The 13,774-nt window shown below is 39.7% G+C and overlaps 1 protein-coding gene across 1 annotated transcript in view; it reads left to right on the forward strand.

Moving 5' to 3' along the window:
* Positions 1-13,774, forward strand: part of LOC100497531 (dynein heavy chain 11, axonemal) — a 187,259-nt gene that overhangs the window by 72,662 nt on the left and 100,823 nt on the right. The window contains exons 33-42 of the mRNA XM_031893873.1: positions 1,420-1,565; positions 1,657-1,773; positions 2,332-2,470; positions 3,026-3,118; positions 3,763-3,957; positions 6,915-6,992; positions 8,762-8,894; positions 8,976-9,103; positions 10,646-10,794; positions 12,672-12,822. Coding sequence (XP_031749733.1) covers positions 1,420-1,565; positions 1,657-1,773; positions 2,332-2,470; positions 3,026-3,118; positions 3,763-3,957; positions 6,915-6,992; positions 8,762-8,894; positions 8,976-9,103; positions 10,646-10,794; positions 12,672-12,822 — 1,329 coding nt within the window. The remainder of the gene's footprint in view (positions 1-1,419; positions 1,566-1,656; positions 1,774-2,331; positions 2,471-3,025; positions 3,119-3,762; positions 3,958-6,914; positions 6,993-8,761; positions 8,895-8,975; positions 9,104-10,645; positions 10,795-12,671; positions 12,823-13,774) is intronic.

Here is a 13,774-nt window from a genome sequence, read left to right on the forward strand (position 1 = left end):
AGGGGGGCACTGCTGCTGGGCACCAGTGTACTAGGGGGGCACTGCTCTTGGCACCAATGTACTAGGGGGGAACTGCTGCTGGGCACAGAGTTAAATTTTTTAACATTTTCTAATGGTGGTGTGCCTCGTGATTTTTTTCATGAAACAAGTGTGCCTTTGCCCAAAAAAGGTTGAAAAACACTGCTCTATGGGACAGATACTGTAGCTCAGTGCTGCACAACCAGAGGCCAACAGGCAGATGCTTATTGGTCATGGAAGATTAATTGTCAATGATCCATTCATTTGAAGGCTTTTTGGAGGTGGGTGCTAAGAGTTTACAGTATGGGACCTGTTATCCAGACAGCTTAGGACCATGGGTTTTTCCCGATAAGGGATCTTTCCATAATTTGAATTTCCATATCTTATGTCTACTTAAAAACATTTAAACATTAAATAAACCCAACAGGATTGTTTTGCATCCAATAAGGATTAATTATATCTTAGTTGGGATCAAGTACAAAGTACTGTTTTATTATTACAGAGAAAAGGGAATCATTTAACCATTAATTAAACCCAATAGGACTGTTCTGCCCCCAATAAGGGGTAATTATATCTTAGTTGGGATCAAGTACAGGTACTGTTTTATTATTACAGAGAAAAGGGAATCATTTAACCATTAAATAAACCCAATAGGGCTGTTCTGCCCCCAATAAGGGGTAATTATATCTTAGTTGGGATCAAGTACAGGTACTGTTTTATTATTACAGAGAAAAGGGAATCATTTAACCATTAAATAAACCCAATAGGGCTGTTCTGCCCCCAATAAGGGGTAATTATATCTTAGTTGGGATCAAGTACAAGGTACTGTTTTATTATTACAGAGAAAAGGGAATCATTTAACCATTAAATAAACCCAATAGTGCTGTTCTGCCCCCAATAAGGGGTAATTATATCTTAGTTGGGATCAAGTACTGGTACTGTTTTATTATTACAGAGAAAAGGGAATCATTTAACCATTAAATAAACCCAATAGGGCTGTTCTGCCCCAATAAGGGGTAATTATATCTTAGTTGGGATCAAGTACAGGTACTGTTTTATTATTACAGAGAAAAAAGTAACCATTTTTAAAAATGAGAATTATTGGTCAAAATGGAGTCTATGGGAGATGGCCTTACTGTAATTCAGAACTTTCTTCATAATGACATTCCAGATAACATATCCCATACCTGTAGTAATATACTTTCTCCAAATAGAATGTATTTTCCACACAGTGGCAACTTAGCTTCCTGTTACTCTGCTTGTACTGCTTAATATATTTATATTCCCATACACATAGGTAATCCTAGTGCTATTCCCACTGTATATTGTACACTTTGTAATATCATTTTATACTAAGCTTTAAATTCAAATAAGGTGTATATATATATTTTTTCTGGTTAGTCCATTGGAAACATCTATAAAGGCATTTGCCAGACAGGCGTATGGGGGTGCTTTGATGAATTTAACCGCATTTCAGTGGAAGTACTTTCAGTAGTAGCAGTACAAGTGAAAACAATACAAGATGCTATTCGTCACAAGAAAAAGAGGTAAGATATAAACAGTTGATGAAGTAATTTTGGTTCTGCCGCTCAGGAAGACTCTTTAATAATCATTTTCATGCCGTGTTTCCTTTTCTAGGTTTTATTTTCTGGGTGAAACAATTGAGCTGATAACTACAATTGGGATCTTTATTACTCTCAATCCAGGGTATGCAGGTAGAGCAGAGCTCCCGGAAAATGTCAAAGCTTTGTTCCGGTAAATATGATATTCTAATGTTTTTAATGTTTTTTTTTTATATATATATATTTTTTTTAAACAGGCGATAATATCATTTAGCATCTGGTCTAAAGCTAAACAATAGCCTGAATAATGTAGATGTATTGGGAGTGCATCATAGAAAATACATACATTGTTGAATGATTATGGGTGGGTTTTCTGTTTATTCTCAATGCAATATATTGAGGCTTACCATACAAGAAGTAGGGAAGCATTGAATCCCGGATCCGGTTCGGTTATATTCAGTCAACCCATCTAGCAAAACTTTAGGGCTCATTACATCTAGAGACTCTGTGGACATGTGTTTCTCCCCGCAAAGTTGCACATAAAGCCACTTTCATTACTTGTGTCAAAATGCGCTCTTTCCCTGATTCCAGGGGACATCAAAACATTATATATCCGTGAAACCATTAAATCTTGAAAAAAAGATGCCACTTGCCCATATAGGGCTGCAAAAAAGGCATATAAAAAAAAAATAGGATTGGTATATTGTATCATTATGCTGATCATATCATATTGCTCATATGTGTCTTGCAGCCCCTGTGCTATGGTGATTCCAGACTTTGAACTTATATGTGAAATAATGCTGGTGGCAGAGGGATTTGTGGATGCAAGGATGCTGTCAAGGAAGTTCATCAGTCTGTACACTTTGTGCCGTCAGCTGCTTTCTAAACAGGTAAATATTTAGAACTAGAAGAATAAAGTCCACCCTCTAATGTAATATTCAGAAGAGATATAGATTTTAAGCACAGTAGTAGATCAAGGATAGTGAATCCTACATCTCAGGCTGGATGTGGCCCTACAAGGTATTACAGGTATTATAGCCCACTGCCTTCTTGTGGGCTCCATAAACAGATCTAAATGATTTCATAATTTCCATATATTCTGGCCCACAAATGTGGTATATAAGCTAATAAGAAGACTATATTGCATGAAAGCCAAATAGGTAGCAGCCCAATAAATCTTCCCATTGGTATTATAGGCAACAACTTTTCCAGTGTTCACCACGGTATTCACTATAATTGATTGTCAACTTGTCTAATGACTTAATTTGTGGGTCTCCATGATAATGTAAAATGACTTCCTCCATTACAAAAAGAGTATCTGTAATGTGTTGTGTAATTGTTTTTAAACCAGTTTTTGGCTTGTATACCTGATTCCACAACTTAATTTGAGTCCCTTGGGGGCAAAGGCTAATAAATAAAGGACACTCCCCATGTGAATTTTGCAGGATCATTATGACTGGGGTCTGAGGGCAATCAAGTCTGTGTTAGTGGTAGCTGGGTCCTTGAAGCGAGAAGACAGGAGCAAGCCGGAGGATCTGGTAAGTTGTATGTATATATTATATGTGTAACGTGGGCCTGGGGATGCTGTCAGTCTAATGGGGCAGTTTTCCAGGAATAATTCAACGGACACCCCCACACCACCAAGTTTCTCGGAAATCAAAGCTCAAAGATCAAAGCTATTTTTTTGTTATTGAGCCCTTTTCTAACAATAAATGAATGCTGCAACATTTAGTTTTTTTTGGGGGGGGGGCTGCCTTTAAACATCACTAAAAAGCTGATTCTAAATTGACGTAAAATGATCATATATTCTGATATTCTGTAGGTATCTGTGCAGTTGATATGAGCTAACTGTATACCTGGGGTGCATTTCATCAGTAAATGTACATGCCAGCCCCCCCCCCCCCCATTCCCCCACAGCCATAAAACAAATCCAATGTACATGAAACAAGCTTCATTATTTGGTGCTATTTTCCTCCATATTGTAGCACATAAGAAAATTCTGCTCTGTTGACAACACAAACTGCTTATAAGGTAATCCAGCGTGAGAAGGAAACAGATTGAGTTTAACAAGCCATATGGGTTATAATTGTCTCAGTGCGACTTTCTCATAATGTTTGCTAATTTTATGCTTTTATGGTTTGTTATTATTATATATAATTATGGCATTGTTCCTCCTTTTTAGGTTTTGATGAGGGCCCTGAGGGACTTTAATCTTCCTAAGATAGTAACCAATGATGTGGCAATATTTCTGGGGCTCATCAATGACTTGTTTCCCATGCTGGAAGTTCCAAGGAAGAGAGATGTGAAGTTGGAACAGATGGTTCGCCAGTCCGTCGCTGAGCTCCACCTGCAGCCAGAGGAGAACTTCATTCTGAAGGTGGGAATAATGGCTTTCTGCTCAGTTTATTGGAAATGCTAAATGTGCAGGCTGCAGGCTATAATGATCACTGTTGTTTGATGCCTGCAGTATTCAGCATCTGGTTAATACCTGAGCCTATAAACAAAGGTTTTATGCATCTGTATTGTAGGTAGATATTAAATATTGATATAACCTTCTGTACTGCAGAGCAGACATTGTTGGAGGAATTTTTATTTAAATGAGAAAACATCATTAATACCATGACATGCTAATTTCAGTGCAGAAATGAAAAGTTCTGAACCTCTATAATGTTATCCATTTGCATCAAGCTTAAAGCAGATCTATCTAGTTTTATGCAATTAGTGTGACAGTTATTCTTTCAGACTGGCCTCCCACTCTAATGCTGGGAAATCACTGAATTTCCATGTCCTTGCTGGGCAGGAAACTGATTGACAAAATAATGGATTATTATATATCTTGACCAATCAAATTGCTGAAGTGGGCATCAGGAAATTATAAAACTGATTATTCCTATAATCCCTCTCAAATCTCTTCCCTGAGACCTTGTAGAGCAGCAAAAATTGTGTTATAGGTTCTCAGGTATAGATCCAGGTAGGAAACCCAAGGGGCCTAGTAACAGTTAGTACCAGCCAGAAGGGGTGGAGGGGATTGGTCAGTCATGCTCAGGTAATGTCATGTAATCAATGTGTCATGCAAATGCCTTTTATCCAAAGATTCAAATAAAAAGTACACCATAAAAATCATGACAGAATCCCTGTAACCTCATTTGCCAGTTTGCTGCCCAGTTCTCCAGTATAAATCCAGTACAAAATGGCAGCATCCTGCATGGAAATTATAGTTTTGCACAATTTAGTATCATCAGCTTAGAGACAGTAATTAAAATGCCAACCTTTAGGTTATTAATGAACAAATTAAAAGGCAAAGGACCAAGGACTGACTCTTGCAGTACTCCACTACTTATAGACATGAGATGATTGTAAACCAGTTCTGTTACAATATTGAATTGGCCTACCATTTTAATATTAGGGTGACAAACTGTGCAACATGTAACCAGATGCTGCTGGGAGCTGATTTTCTTGATAAGTTGCACACTAACAGTTGCATTCTATTGGCCTAATTCACAAAAGGTACAGTGGTGTGAAAAACTATTTGCCCCATTCCTGATTTCTTATTCTTTTGCATGTTTGTCACACAAAATGTTTCTGATCATCAAAAACCGTTAACTATTAGTCAAAGATAACATAATTGAACACAAAATGCAGTTTTTAAATGAAGGTTTACGTTATTAAGGGAGAAAAAAAACTCCAAATCTACATGGCCCTGTGTGAAAAAGTGATTGCCCCCTTGTTAAGAAATAACTTAACTGTGGTTTATCAATTTCAATTTTCAATTTCAATATCAATTTCTGTAGTCACCCCCAGGCCTGATTACTGCCACACCTGTTTCAATCAAGAAATCACTTAAATAGGAGCTACCTGACACAGAGAAGTAGACCAAAAGCACCTCAAAAGCTAGACATCATGCCAAGATCCAAAGAAATTCAGGAACAAATGAGAACAAAAGTAATTGAGATCTATCAGTCTGGTAAAGGTTATAAAGCCATTTCTAAAGCTTTGGGACTCCAGCGAACCACAGTGAGAGCCATTATCCACAAATGGCAAAAACATGGAACAGTGGTGAACCTTCCCAGGAGTGGCCGGCCGACCAAAATTACTCCAAGAGCGCAGAGACAACTCATCCGAGAGGCCACAAAAGACCCCAGGACAACATCTAAAGAACTGCAGGCCTCACTTGCCTCAATTAAGGTCAGTGTTCACGACTCCACCATAAGAAAGAGACTGGGCAAAAACGGCCTGCATGGCAGATTTCCAAGGCGCAAACCACTTTTAAGCAAAAAGAACATTATGGCTCGTCTCAATTTTGCTAAAAAACATCTCAATGATTGCCAAGACTTTTGAGAAAATACCTTGTGGACCGACGAGACAAAAGTTGAACTTTTTGGAAGGTGCGTGTCCCGTTACATCTGGCGTAAAAGTAACACAGCATTTCAGAAAAAGAACATCATACCAACAGTAAAATATGGTGGTGGTAGTGTGATGGTCTGGGGTTGTTTTGCTGCTTCAGGACCTGGAAGGCTTGCTGTGATAGATGGAACCATGAATTCTACTGTCTACCAAAAAATCCTGAAGGAGAATGTCCGGCCATCTGTTCGTCAACTCAAGCTGAAGCGATCTTGGGTGCTGCAGCAGGACAATGACCCAAAACACACCAGCAAATCCACCTCTGAATGGCTGAAGAAAAACAAAATGAAGACTTTGGAGTGGCCTAGTCAAAGTCCTGACCTGAATCCTATTGAGATGTTGTGGCATGACCTTAAAAAGGCGGTTCATGCTAGAAAACCCTCAAATAAAGCTGAATTACAACAATTCTGCAAAGATGAGTGGGCCAAAATTCCTCCAGAGCGCTGTAAAAGACTCGTTGCAAGTTATCGCAAACGCTTGCAGTTATTGCTGCTAAGGGTGGCCCAACCAGTTATTAGGTTCAGGGGGCAATTACTTTTTCACACAGGGCCATGTAGGTTTGGATTTTTTTTCTCCCTAAATAATAAAAACCTTCATTTAAAAACTGCATTTTGTGTTCAATTATGTTATCTTTGACTAATAGTTAACGGTTTTTGATGATCAGAAACATTTTGTGTGACAAACATGCAAAAGAATAAGAAATCAGGAAGGGGGCAAATAGTTTTTCACACCACTGTAACTGTAATGAGCCAGAAAAATAATTTGTACTTAAATAACAAAAAAATGCATTTGTATAATTGAAGGCTGTCAAACCAGTGTTACAGCAGTTACAATTACAATTTTTACATTGAATTACAATTTTCCATAGTCCTTTGCTGTGTAATTTAGTTGCCTATGTCCTGCTTTTTCCCATGTTATTTCCGTACTTTTCAGATCACCCAGTTGGAGGAATTACTTGCCGTGCGCCATTCTGTTTTTGTAGTAGGAAACGCAGGAACTGGGAAAAGCACGGTAAATGTTCCCATATCTTCAATAACCTCTGCCTTAGGCTGCTATTTATATCCTTGTTGTTCTGTTTTAGGTTTGGACTCTTGTCAAGTGGGAATAATATTTTTAATACATTTATTGGGGCTAGTTACTAAGATAGATGCTAAATTGCACCAGTGTAGTTGTCAAGGGCAACCAATCAGATCTTTGCTATTATTTTCTTTGCTTGTTTGCTTTATTATGTTGCACTGAATGTGCAACTAGTGATAAGTGAATCTGTCCCGTTTCACCAAAAAATGTAGGAAATTGCTGAAAAAATTTGTAAAAATGGCTAAAAATTTGCGGAAATGCAGAATTTCGCTGCTAATCCATGCCTGGTAAAAAAGTTTGCTCATCTCAATGTGCAACATCTACAGGATGAATTCAACAAATTCCCTGAAATGCAAAGTAACTTTTTTGCAATTAAATTCTGGGCAAAAAGCTGCTTTCTGAATGGGAAGAGTTATTGCATTAGTCAGTAAAAGCAGTAGGGCCATTGGCAAGCATTACATTGAAAAAACACCAACATTTTTGCAGTCAAAAATTCGTACCTATAAACATCCCCCAGCCAACAGATGAGGTGACACAGTGCCATATGGTTAACTTACATTTGTGTGCTTTTCCTTATACTAGTGCTGTCCAAGTTATTACATGTAGGGGCACATTTATCAAAGTATGATTGTTTCCGAATACAAAAAAGTTTTCGTATTGTGCGTATTTTTTGCAACTTTTTCATTAATTTTTTGTACCTTGCAACAATATGTGCGACAAAATCGTATTTGTTGCACCGAGTACGAAAGTTTCGGATTCATTAAACCTTCATTATCGTGACTTTCCTTGGGCCAGGTTGGAGCTGCAGAGTGCCATTGAGTTCTATGGGAGACTTTCCTTGGGCCGGGTTGGAGCTGCAGAGTGCCATTGAGCCCTATGGGAGACTTTCCTTGGGCCGGGTTGGAGCTGCAGAGTGCCATTGAGCCCTATGGGAGACTTTCCTTGGGCCGGGTTGGAGCTGCAGAGTGCCATTGAGCCCTATGGGAGACTTTCCTTGGGCCAGGTTGGAGCTGCAGAGTGCCATTGAGCCCTATGGGAGACTTTCCTTGGGCCGGGTTGGAGCTGCAGAGTGCCATTGAGCCCTATGGGAGACTTTCCTTGGGCCGGGTTGGAGCTGCAGAGTGCCATTGAGCCCTATGGGAGACTTTCCTTGGGCCGGGTTGGAGCTGCAGAGTGCCATTGAGCCCTATGGGAGACTTTCCTTGGGCCGGGTTGGAGCTGCAGAGTGCCATTGAGCCCTATGGGAGGCTTTCCTTGGGCCGGGTTGGAGCTGCAGAGTGCCATTGAGTCCTATGGGAGGCTTCCAAAATCATGCACAGAAGGATCAAAGTCAGAAAGGTTTTCCCACCTTTCTCGACTTTCGGATCGCCAATACGATATTATCATGACTATTACGTTTTTTTTGTAAGCATATTCATGACATTTCCGATCATCAGAAATTATCGTATCTAATCCGAATTTTACCCATTTCGGGATATGACCTTGTACTGTAGTGTAATAAACTGCCTTATACAATACAAAAACAAGCTGTTTATTTGATTCTGATAAAACTGCCCTGTATATAGTAGAGTGTAAGCTTCACTGGCTCAGGATTTGTGCTGTGTGATCTGTTGACACTATGTAAATAAGGAAGGTTTAATGAATAAGCTTTCCCCATATGAAATGAACCTTCCTCTACTCAAGACTTCTGTACTTTTTCAAAGATCCTGAGGACCTTACATAGAACTTATTCTAACATGAAACTCAAGCCCACTTGGAACGACATTAACCCCAAGGCAGTAACAACAGATGAACTGTTTGGGTTTCTTCATCCGTCGACACGGGAATGGAAAGATGGTTTGTCGATTTACTTTGTGAATATATTTATTGTCTGCTCTGTACAGTCTGTCACTTAAGAAGAATTCTGTGTTCTTTTAGGACTCTTTTCCTTTATTATGAGGGAACTCTTTATCATACCCCATGATGGTCCCAAGTGGATTGTTCTTGATGGAGATATTGATCCAATGTGGATTGAGTCTCTGAACACAGTCATGGATGACAATAAGGTTTGTACTTTTCATTTAACAATACCTATGTCAGAAGTGCAATGAGAATTGGGAACTTTTATCTTGGTTGCTGTCTGGCTCTGAGCAGGTTGAGCGACAGGTTGAGTGACAGATTGAGCGACAGGTTGAGCACACATGACTGGGCAGCAGTAACAGAAAGTGGTGAAGTTACGGTAACGTCATATTAGTTGTGCATGTTGCGTAATGTAGAAATTATATGTATGAAGCTATTTAAGATGCCTAACAACATGTTAAATTCATTTGTTGGTTCCATCCTATGAGCATTCTTTGTTTTTAAAAACACAAAAGAAAACTAAGTTGTTCTGTTTTATCTCTGGCCATGTTCATTTCAAAAGGTGCCATTTGTTGCCCCACAATTCAAATAGGTTTATGGCCTGATTGATAGGCAGGATGCTAAAACAATCAATACCTTGCCCACATCAACCTCCATATTTTTTGCACTTTGTGTCCTGCACATAAATTAATTGATGCAGGTCCCAACCCTTCAAAATGGAGACATACATACCCCAAATTAATACAGTTCTGCCTGCATTTGGCAGCACTGTATTCATGAGGGTTGGGCAGAAAGTACATAGGTATTACCCCTCCCACTCCCTACCCATTTTATAATTCAATGCATCAAGTTAGGGGGCAGTGTCCAATTCCCTGCCCACACATCTGGCCAATGCACTGCTCACTTGCCCAATGCGTTTCTTGCCTGTACCTTCTGCTTCTGTCTCCCCCTGAAAACTTGTGCCCACTGGTCCTGGTAGGGAGCAGGCCTGGGTCAGCATGGCCAGTGATGGCTGGGGCCCATTGGGTCTTGTCCTGGAGTCCCACCTGCCCAGTCTGACCCTGAAGGTGCAGGTGCAGCCAGACCAGAAGTTCAATTTGAATGAGCACTAAGGGGTGCATATTTTTTTGTCCCTCAGTGCTCTTGTATGTCTGCCCTTATAGTCTGAAGATACTCTATTAAAAAAATAAAACTATTAAAAAATAATTTTCTGCCATGGTACAGGGATACAAACCAATGCACCTGCGCTGGTGCGGCAGGACTATATGATATATTGCCTTTGTAGTATGGGTGCGAAATGCCATTTATCAGCACACTAAATAGTATGATATTCCAAATAATGCCTGTAAAATTAATCCAAGTCACTTCTACTTAGCTTGCTCGCATAACAGTGTCCATTAAAGCTGACCTTGACATTTGCTTGGTTAAACCACATGAGCTGCAAAGGATAACTGCTTCACCCTGCTAACTGCATGATTCATAGGCTCCTTTATTATTCAAAAAAACATTATTGGATTTAGGAAGAACGTATACGGGCATTAAGCGCAAAAAACTGAACCTTATTTTTACTTTTACACTTATTCATCTCTTCTCCACAGCTCTAGTTGTTACAGGGAACCATCATTATATTCATTTATATTCATTGCCTTTTGCAGTTTTTGCATTGTGTGTTTTTTTCTTGTGTGGATTCTGTTAAACAGAACTGATTCTGTAAAAACACTGCGATCGCTGCTCTGTCTCTTTCACAGGTTCTGACCTTAGCCAGCAATGAGCGAATATCATTGTCTCCCTCCATGAGGCTCCTCTTTGAAATCAGTCATCTCCGGGCGGCCACACCAGCAACAGTATCTAGAGCTGGCATCCTTTATGTCAACACACAAGACCTTGGCTGGAGCCCGTAAGTATAGGATATTTATATCTCGCTGGCAGTAGTTAAGGTGAGAGTGGCAGAAATCTAACTCTACAGAGCAGCCTCACATTTTTAAAGCCAAACTATCATTAAGGGAGTCAATAAAACAAACTGTTCTGTGCCCCCTAGCTCTCCAAAGTAAGCACTTAACTATGTGCCCAGTGATGTTATACTATGCCCTCCAGACTAATAAGCTGCCTTTCTCACTGGCTTCTTTTAATGGGAGGCCTCAGGAGGCAGGAAGGCGTTTGTGGACATTGTCCCAGAGAGATAAAAGGATCATTAATAACCTCCTATGCAGTGTGCAAAGTGCAAACATTGGTGCAATGCCCCATCTTCTGTGCTCTGTTTCAGAGCAAAGGGACTTGTTCTTACCCCCTTAATTACAGAGCTCTGCATTGGGCAGTGTTCTATTCATGAGGGGTGGGCAGTAGGCACACTCTTGTATCCCTAGTGCTCTGGCACTTCTGCCTGTGGGAATCATAAATTACCCCTAATGAGTGCTTAGGCAAGGCTAAAAGTACAGGGGACCCAGTAATGCCTCTGTACTAACAAAATCAAGCAAAAGCACTATAAATATAGATTGAACTGCTCATTTCCATTAGACAAATACAAGAAAAATGAAGTCACATTGTCCTTTTAATACCCATGTGTAGGGAACTGAATACAGATACAAAGAACCTCCACCATTAAATTCACTTTTAATATGTTGAAGAATGTCCTATTTCTAGCAACTTTGCAACTGGTCTTCATTATTTATTTTTTATAGTTTTTGAATTATTTGCCTTTCTCTTCAAAATCACTGACCACAGCAGCCAAAAATACTATTGCTATATGAGGTTACCATTTTGTTGTTATTGTTATTTTCTATTCCTTATCTTTCTATTCAGTTCCTCTGTTATTCATATTTAAGTCGCTTATTCAAGCTGCCTGGTTACTAAGGTAAACAAGGCTACTGAACAAAAAACTGAATAACAAAAAAACCCCCCACAAAAATAAATGAAAGGCAATTGCAAATTGTCTCAGAATATCTTAGTTAAAGTTAATTTAAAGGTAAACACCCCCTTTAACTAGTGACATAGGGGCCAAAAGTAGAATCATTTCTCCTTTAACACTGAGGAAAGTCCACTGCGTAACTAAAAAGAAAGGCTTATGGGCAGATTTACCAAAGCACGAATTCGAATCCCGAATGGCAAAAATTCGGATTGGAAACGAAAATTTCGCCGTCTTTTAGTCGCTGTCGCGACTTTTTTGTATTTGTCGCAACTTTTTCGCCGCTGCCACGACTTTATCATATTTTGCGCGACTATTTCGCCGCCGTCACGATTTTTTCGTATTGAGTGATTGTAAACGGTGGAAAAACCAATCCGATTTTTTTGCAACGGCAACGAAAAAGACGCGGAAAATATACGAAAAAGTTGTGACGTCGACGAAAAAGTAGCAGAATATACGAAGAAGTCGTGACAGCAACAAAAAAGTCGCAAAAATACTGATCATTCCGAAAAAAATGCATTCGGACGCCTTCGGACCGTTCGTGGATTAGTAAATCTGCCCCTTAATGTTTTAACCATTCCTCCTATAGTGCTAACCATATACTGTGCCTTTGCATAAGCTGAATGGTTTTACCAACTGAGCCCCAAACTTACCCACTTTCTATTCATTCCTGTGGGATTTTTATAAACGTATTTATAAAATGGTGAGCTTTTCTTATTCATAAATACACTTCTAAAACTCCCATAGGAATAAATAGAAAGTGGTTTTTCTGTGGTAAACTCTAATTTCTAAGTCTGCCCCTTAATCTACAGATATTTAAATGTATTTCTTATTTCATGCCTTTGTGTCTGACCCGATTTCTTCCTTATTAGATATGTTACCAGCTGGATCGAAACTCACAAAACTCAGTCTGAAAAGGCAAATTTGACGATATTGTTTGACAAGTACGTTCCTTACTGTTTGGAGCAAGTGCGCTGTAATTTAAAGACCATAACTCCAATCCCAGAAAACAGCATGGTGCAGGTAAAGGCAATGCATTATATTTTCATGATTTTTATATCAAATATTATCACAAACTGCAGGCTAAGGAATGCAGAACTGTGCCCATTAAATGTAATACATATACCACTTGCGCCTTCTCGCACTCCTCGATGGTTGCACCCTGCTCCAGTATAGCAGTTGCACCTACCTGTGGGCACAAGGTGCCAGGTTAGGCACTCAGCCCAGCCATTCAGTGGGACCACTGACCCCTCCCCCCGTTAACCATTTACAGTTTTTTTAGGTTCTAGGTTTTAACATTAGTAAGCAGATCATGTGGCTAGAATTGTTTTATTGATTGTTTTATCCCCCAAATTCTCTCTGCCTCACAGTTCTGTTCTTTTTACCTGATATTCTTTTAACTGAACCTGAACTGAAATATCAAACCAAACCAAAAATCTCTCTTTTAATAGCTGTTTTTTTCTATATACAGTATATGTCATCTTTTAAGAATTTCCCAAATTGTTCTCTGCTTTCTATCAGGTTTGCCAGCTGATCCCTTTTAATTTAACAAAATTGTTATTCTCAGATACCAGCAAGGTCGGACTGGGCTGTGGGAAACTGGGAAAAAAACATGATTGGCCCTGGCCCTGCTGGGCCCCGTGGCCTCCTCCTTCTCCCCTGACCAGGAATTGCATGCACCAGCGCTCCCAACCTGATCGTGGGGGGAACAGGAAGCAGGACCCTGCGATTGGGGGGGGGGGCCTAGGCAGCAGGCTTATTGGGCTCTTTACAGTGGATTTTAGCCACATTAGTGCCACCTAGAACAATATATTTATTCTGCAGAAACCATTACCATACCTGAGTAAACAACTTTAGAGCTTTCTCCCTTTTCTTAAGATAGCAGCTGCCATTTTAAATACCTTCCTGCTCCAGCTCTAGCCCTTATAGCTGAGATCAAACATTCCTAAGGGAGGGGGGAGGGAGTTCGTAGGTG

This window comes from Xenopus tropicalis, chromosome 9 (assembly GCF_000004195.4).
Source record: "Xenopus tropicalis strain Nigerian chromosome 9, UCB_Xtro_10.0, whole genome shotgun sequence".
NCBI classification, from domain to species: Eukaryota; Metazoa; Chordata; class Amphibia; order Anura; family Pipidae; genus Xenopus; species Xenopus tropicalis.